Below are 8,172 nucleotides of genomic sequence, written 5' to 3'. Positions count from 1 at the left end.
TATATATATATATATATATATTGAAATACAATATTTTCAATCTACTTCAAAACAAACAAATAAAAAAAATAAATTTCAACTTTTATTTTACAGTGAACTAAACAACTCTAAGGTATTTCAAATACATTGTGACCATAGTACTTTACAAACCTTCTACATTACATTTCAATTTCAGCAAACTAAACAACCCCTTATTCAAGCTTTAGGTAATCCCACAAACAAGAGAGCAATGATGAAAGCTAACCAGAGTTAAGCGAGGTGTGGAAAGCAACAATGTGTTGTGCAGAGGATGCTAGCATGAGGACGAGGTAGTTCACGAGCATCGAAGAAGCGGGCTTGTAGGAAAACAACAGGTACAAGAATAGCAAAGGCAGAAATGCAAGAATCAAGATAATGAAGTTAATTGTGATCATAGAATAGAAGCAAGCAAAGAGTGAAAAGTTGCTTTGCAAAAAGATGGAGCAAGGACATGGCATGTTCAAGGGGCTATGAATCATGGACACTTAGAAATGCCTTACGTGTCACTTGACAAATACAAACATAGATCAACATACCTCCACAGGTATCTTCCACATTCAAAACTTTATCGCGGTATTTTAAGAATCAAATTTAATTCAGACATGCCTAGGCCACAAGCTAAACATGCATGACACATCTAAAGCATGGACTTGTGGCAAACTATAAATTTAAGCCAGTTGAACATTTTAAAATTTTCAGTAAGTGCGACAGAGAGGGATGATCGTCAACTCAGGAGCTTTGAAGATTCAAGTTTAACTAAGACTTCGATGAGGGATCTTCGATTTTGAAGGGGTTTGGAGAACTTCAACGGGCAAGAACTTCAACTTCAACTTACAAGATGAGTGACAAGTTCAACTTTGGCACACAAAATGGGTCAGGACTTTGAATTCAATGTGAGGCAAACTTCAGACTTTGAGAGTTGATTAAGGTGTTCAACTCTAACATTCGACTTCGAATTCAACTCGGCTTTGACTATTTTTTACTTCAATCTTGGTTTGACATCATAGGTAAGTGGTAGTCATGTTATGAACAAACATATAGTCTTTTATATTTATCCTCACCACGAGTACCTTTTATATTGAAATCATAATTTAGGTTGGAATACATGGCCTTATAAGCACTTTAGATGAGCATCTTAACAGAAAAATGTGTCACGTGGCAGCTAGGGGGCTGAATCGGTTCAACCCAGTTTAGCAAGGGGATTGAACAGACCCCCTCCTCTCTCTTTTCATTGGGCGGGAAATCCCCTTTTTTGTTTTACCGGCTATATACCTATTATAAAGAGGTGCTGAATTAGGATTAGATTATTGTGAGTTTATTCAGGTTTTGTTTGGACAGTAGCAGGCGTCCTCTTCTCCCTTTCTAGGGCTGCATCTAATGGTTAGGGTGGTGCTCCGGCAGTATTCCTCTGCCCGATGGTGATTTATCTTCTCCAAAGTCCACCTCCTCTCCTTGCTGCTTGCTGATTTTCCCTGCACCCCCATTCCCAAGGTGACTGCCATAACCCTCCCCAACTTCCAAATCTGCTGCAATAACCAGCCCCACCTCCCTAAACTGCTGTCGTGATTCTCTCCCATTCCAAGGTTGCTGCCGTAACCCTCTCCCACTCCCAAAGCCGCTGCTGTAACCTCCACCTCTCAAATCTGCTTCCGTACCACTCGCACATTCCCAAGGTGGCTGCCATAACCCTCCCCATCTCCCAAACCTGCTGCCATAACCCTCCCCAACTCCCAAATCTGCTTCCATAACCTGTCCTAACTCCCAGATCTGCTGCTGTGACCCTCTCCCCCTCCCAAGGCTGCTGCCGTAACCAGCCCTAACTCCCAAATCTGCTGTTGTGACCCTCTCCCACTCCCAAGCTGCTGCCGTAACCTTCTCCCACCCCAAAGATGCTACTGTAACCCTCTCCAACTCCCAAACCTGCAGCCCTTCCCCCAATCCCTGTTGTACCGTAACCCTTCCAGCACCAACCATAGCAGCCGCAAGCCCCAGCCAACCATTCCCCTTGCTGCTCAGCCGGCGTTTGCCGCCTTCGCCTTCGCCATAGGGTATCTTTTATGTTTGTGTCGTTATTTTCCTAATGTCAAGTCCTTGTTTGTAACCCTTTTGAATTTCAGCAATAACATGTATTATAACTATTATGGTTTGGGTTTTCTCCGGTATCAATGTTAATAACTTCAATCACTCTTGATAGTTAAGTTAGTTATATGGTTGAAAACTAGTACAACATTTTCTTCATAGGTTGATGGGTATAATGCATTTCAATAGGTCGTAGTTTGGTTTGAATTACAACTCTGCTAATCTTACTTGGATCATCAGATTTCAATCAATCCATGGATTGTATATAATGATGAGGTTATTATGGTTGACTGGAGCTCTTTATTATCTTTATAATCCTTTTAAAGTTTTTGCTACTACCCTTTCTAACTTAATGGGTTTAACTATTCACAATTTGAATTTAAACAAAAGATGCTCTTTTACTTCAACTGTCATTTTCAATTGGACAAATTATATGAAGCCTATTGCGTTAATTTCTTGGTTTACTTTGATAACTTATAGAAAGCTAAATGTTGCATTTCACATATTTATACATTCAGGAAACTTTATCTGGAAATTCTAGATGATAAAAATACTGGATATTAAACTTTTTTTTTTCAAATAGAAGCAGCATGCAATTGCAATATTAGGCCAACTAAAGATTATGCATTATATATTAATAAGTTACAAAATATGATGATATGAACATGGTGTGTTGTGTGCTAATTTTTGCAGATATGTCATGTCACTGTTTATATATCGTGTCAAGTCTGTATCCATGTATTTATATGTCTGTGCTACATAGGTTTCTAAAGGAAAATGAATATCAATCAGTGGAGAGAATAGCACATGCAGAATGGCACAAAAAAGTTTGTGTCGGGCTAGAATTGCATAAGAAAGACAGAGGATCACGAGTGAGATTTCAACTAAAGAGACTTAGAAAATGTAAAAAAAAATAGGTGGTCGAAGCTAGAGCGGTGGAGGTCACAATGCACTAAATGCAGAGTGGGCAAAAGTCATATGCTATCGACGAAATGATAGCAAGATATTCAAATCACACAGAAAAAAGGAATAGAGCATGACAGAGAAAGACATGGAGTTGAAGCAGTAAACAATGATAAATCGGCCATGATACAATGGAAAAAGCAAGTTGTAGCATTTAGCACAAGAAGTGTAAGTTCATGCAATTTATGTGGTAAGGGTGTGAGGCAAAAGGATTTTCTGTTGGTGCAAAGAGGTTTGAGCATGCAAGTAAGGGGGTGCTGGATATGAGAACCAGCATGAAAAGGCAATGAGACGCGGTAGATCAAAGTACCAGCTCAAAAAAAATAAGAGATCATAAGGCACAATAGTGTGCTCCTATGCACTGAAGAAATTGAAGGATATTGAAAATTAAACCAGGATGCATTTTGAAGAATCTAACTATACAAGAAAAAATAGAATGGCTAAAAGATTTAGTTTTGAACTTGTCAATTTTGATTGAATAAAGAAGTATCTTTAAGTACGACCTTAGTGAATAATCTAAGTTTTAAGTAAACATTTGTGTACAATTTTAAATTGTAAGAAATTATAACTTTCAAACTTTAGATCTGCATTCGTTGTCACTCACCCCTTTAGTTTCTAACCTCTAATATAATATCTCCCTTGATAATCTGACTCGTAGTTCATCCCATTATCCCTATATCACTCCAATCTCACTTCAACCTTATTTTTGATACTACAATAGCCAGTATCCACTCACTTGGATTTACATGAAAGGCGATTCATTGTGTTGCATACCTTAAATGCTGGATAATGAAAACAGTGAACTGAATGTCCAAAAAATGGTCAGGGTTCTGCTTTTCTAGATAATTAAGTTGTCAAAATATACTTAGAGATTTACAGGTAATGGAGCAGGTTTTTTCAGCAGGTTATTGAGGTAAATAAGATGTTATAAGGAAACCAGCATCTGATAGATTGGTGTAGTGACAAATAACTATGCAATACATACCCAGAGCTAGTTATCTAGCTTCATTTTAAAGGTCATGCACCAAGAAAGGTAAGGTGGACCTCTCAATAAAGATATCATTAGTCACTAAATCCAAAGTGCATTCACGATGGAAGAAGGAACAGTATGCATTATGCAAAATATACTCCCTTGAACTTGATGACAATAATTTTCAAAAATTTCCAGTTCCTTTTGTCTTCAGGTTTATAAACTAAAAAAGTTGAAATAACTAGTTTCTTTTTCATTTAAAATACCAAAAGTTCCAATCCTTGAAAGAAAAATCAATCAAATTATTTTGCATGACAACCACCACAGAAATTTTATTATATATCAAGAAAACAAGCAAGTTCCTAACAGGATTAGAACAAAAAGTAGCAAATAGGAGGACAATACCAATAGTAATAGTCACCAAGCCTTGGTTGCATCCAATGTCAAGGCAATCCTTATTATCAAACCATTCTCTTTTGAAAACTTTAAGTCGAGGATCGTCCTCCATAGTATGGTGAAGCTGCATTGTCACATAAATATTCAATTATGATTTACAGGACGAGCAGAGGCAAGATTTCATTAAATTCCGATTTGTAAACGGTTCAAGGGACCATATAATTTGAAAAATTAAATGAAGAATACAAAAAAGGTCATCAGTAATATACATATAGAAGGAATACTCTAAAAAAAGAACATGCTCAACACAATAGCATTAAGGAATCTCGTATTATTATGGAAGAGAAAACATGCAATAGCACTTGCACAACAACAACCTAGTACACAAACATTTTGCTGTGGTTAAAAGGTAGTCTCATCAGAATGTAAAATTAAAAAAATTTAAAAAAAAATAAAAGACAAACAAAAAGCACTAACTTAGCTAACATTCTAGTTCCTAACGAGTAAAGATGGACACAACACAAGTTAAGGTTATCATTCAAACTCACTATCTCCAGCTCAATTTGCATAATTATCATTCGCTTTCCATGGAACACATCAAAAACATCCCCACTGTCAAATTTTTAGGCATTGTTAATTTGCTACAAAAGAAACTACAATAGTCATAACTTTTAAGGTTGAGAAGGTAATGGAATGCTCACTTGGAGACAACAAATGGCGAAAAAAAAACTCCCATCATCAACAACAACAAGCTTTTATCCCACTAAGTGGGGTCGGCTACATGAATCTTTTTCTCTCAATTGAGTCCTATTGAGTGTCCAAAAAAAAAACACTCATTAAAGAAAATTAATTTTTTTTTAACTTTTGAGCTATGTAATAGACTTTGAATAATAACAATAACAATAATAAAAACAATAATAATAATATAGTATGAACATTCTGTTTGGTCAGATTTGGATCAGTTAAATTTTACCCCATCTTCACGTTCTGCCCATTTATCAAACGGATCTAAAGCACATAAAAACAATGCTGCGCTCAGTATAGTAGGCCCAAAGACACTTTAATTGGGTATTGTCCAGGGCATAGGTAATTCATTCTCAGAGCCTTCCATAAGAAAATTAGGCCGCATGGACATACCTATCTAAAGATAAGTATACAAGTAATCATCAGCACTGGAAACAGCAAATTAGCCATATCACAACAAGATGGGTTCCGCTAAACAAATATAAAAGGGCATAGCAAAAGAAATGGGACAGAGCAGAATACATACTCTATAGCCATAGTAGTTTCTGTAATTCCCATAAATGAAGACCTCCTTTCGCTTCCTTGGCTTTACCATATTTTTATCTTGTTTCTCAGCAGCCATTTCTTTTTTCTCTTCCACTTTCATTGGCATAACCTATGCAACATGTGGCAAAAAAAAAATAAGGAAAACAAGAATTAGAAGCATATTCAACCACCATAAAATGTCAAAACTCTATCTCAAATCAAGAAAACTAAAAAAATTGCTGACAATAAAGATTAAAATTTACCGAATAAGATCAGCACTTTAAATGTGGAAGAATGGAATTATATTTCAAAAAAAATAGTAAAAAAAAATCATTGTATGCCTAAATAAACAATGACTGGCATTTATGTTTGCCAAACAAAATAAAGGGCTTTACAGACTTCACATTAATAATTAGATTTTGGCCATGTGCAGAAAAGATTATAAAAGTCCATTCGGTCTATCAAAAATCATAATGAAAATAAAATAGTCCAAATAATACATCCACCAAAAAAAAGTGTTTCCAAAATCCAGATACTTGCAGAATTATCGTAATAGCTTTCAAGCCATAATATCGAAAGAAATCACAAAATGTATTTGGCCAACACTCAGCCGTCCAATCCCTAGCAAGTTTGCAAGCATGCCAAGAATTTGCAAAGAATAATCCCACATTAACTCAGTTGACCAAATATGGCAAAATCTATATACACAGCTGTTAGAATGGTCCAAAATTCTCACAATCAACCTGAGAGATACTTAACTTCAATGGCCCATTCATTATTCTTCAGCTCTCCCTTGATGCCAATGCACTTTTCCCCTACCAAACTTCAAAGCATCAAAGAACCGGAACAGAATCAGTTAACCATAACTATCACTACAAGTAAAATATGGCCATCAACTTCTCATGCATAATGGCCAGACTAGTCAACATTTCTGATGATAATTTCTTCCAATAAGAATAAATCAAATGACAAGAGATCAAAAACTATGTAAGATCCAACTGCAATTAATGGAAATGATTCATCACAGTGTGCAAAAACTTACTTTATGTGATCCTCTTAAGCTCTTATGATGCATTTATAAAACATGGATACGAACATGGGGGCACTGACACAACACGACATGATGAGGCAACACGACACAACTGTAAAAAAGTAAAACACGACACGCTATAGACATTTTTTATAATTAATAAGTTATTGATATAAATTTTAATTTTTTCACTATTCTCGACTAAAGACATCACAAAATGAAGTATGTAATCATAGAAGAAAGTTTGTGATAATAAAATTTATTTTCGCAATATCAATAGTACATTCAAATATCAAAATGATCTACAAAGAATTTAATGCCAATGTCATCCTTAATATAGTACATAATATAGAATATGATCATTACTAATTGGAGTTAATGAATTCAAGGATAAGATCGCCATTAATGCTAGCCTCATTGTCCTCTTTAATGAGATGCTAATCCAAGAAAATACAGTGTTCAAGCATGAATTATCAAGAGATAGATTAACAATTTCAAGTATTTTAATGTCATTATTGTAGCAAATGCATCTCCACCAACATCACACAATTTTCTCTCTGCTTTAGTGTATTCTAGGCTCCTGAATAAAAAACGAAGATTGGTATGCATAAATACTAAATCTTTTTCATGTTCAAGAAAAATCATGTTCCACTTAAGTGGACTGATAAAAGAATATGTACTCCAATTTCTTTCACATCAAGAAGAAGAGAACATTTGAGCAAACTAACTTTATAATTGTAGGGAGCTAGCCCACAAATCATCCACCACGCATTTACATCAATAACATCTCTAAAAGCTATGGGGATGGGGACATGATCAGTAAAAGCACAATAAATCCAAAAAACTTGAAAAAAAATCTTCAAATTAATCATTTATTTTTCTTCAATATTTGTAAAAAATCTCTTTCGGCACTTATTTCTCTAATTTGATATCTTCATATACTAATTTGGAACAATATGGTTTGGAGCTTCACTAAACAAAGTATGACTATAATATATAAAAAAAATGGATCTAATAAGTAATATTACTAATAAAAAAATAGGATTAATACAATATAAAAAATATTAAATTTTATCTTATATTAAGGGCCCGTTTGGGGCAGCTTATTTGGTGCAGTGGCGTTTTGAAAACGCATCAGATCGGTTTGGGTAAACTACGTTTTGGCAACTTATGCGTTTTCCAAACGCTAAAAAAACGTTTTAACACCACACCTGTCTAGGTGTGGTGGCAGCTTTCTAGCTGCGGTCTGATTTTTTTCAAAAAACTAAAAATTTGTATCAGTCGCCGCACCTAGCTTTTCAGCAGATTATTCAATAAGTTGCAGCTGCCCCAAACAGACCCTAAGAGAGTGAGCTAAACAATGAAGAAGGTGTTGTTTTTATTTCATCTTTCTACTAAAATATTATATACTATCTTATAAAAAGTAATTTTCATTATCTCTCTTTCC

At 35.1% G+C, this 8,172-nt stretch overlaps 1 protein-coding gene across 3 annotated transcripts in view; it reads right to left on the bottom strand.

Moving 5' to 3' along the window:
* LOC110035981 (probable RNA methyltransferase At5g51130) overlaps positions 1-8,172 on the bottom strand; it is a 41,389-nt gene that overhangs the window by 30,397 nt on the left and 2,820 nt on the right. Inside the window, exons 2-4 of one of the 3 annotated variants that reach the window (XM_020740319.1) lie at positions 6,439-6,518; positions 5,697-5,825; positions 4,436-4,550 (exon numbers count right to left, since the gene is read on the bottom strand). In XM_020740319.1, coding sequence (XP_020595978.1) covers positions 4,436-4,550; positions 5,697-5,825; positions 6,439-6,471 — 277 coding nt within the window. In that variant the 5' untranslated portion in view covers positions 6,472-6,518. The remainder of the gene's footprint in view (positions 1-4,435; positions 4,551-5,696; positions 5,826-6,438; positions 6,519-8,172) is intronic. The other 2 variants (XM_020740320.1, XM_020740321.1) reach the window with 2 other exon arrangements.

This window comes from Phalaenopsis equestris, unplaced genomic scaffold (assembly GCF_001263595.1).
Source record: "Phalaenopsis equestris unplaced genomic scaffold, ASM126359v1 Scaffold201156, whole genome shotgun sequence".
NCBI lineage: Eukaryota > Viridiplantae > Streptophyta > Magnoliopsida > Asparagales > Orchidaceae > Phalaenopsis > Phalaenopsis equestris.
The sequence above is the reverse complement of the archived record's forward strand: the minus strand, read 5'-3'. Positions and strand labels throughout refer to the sequence as shown.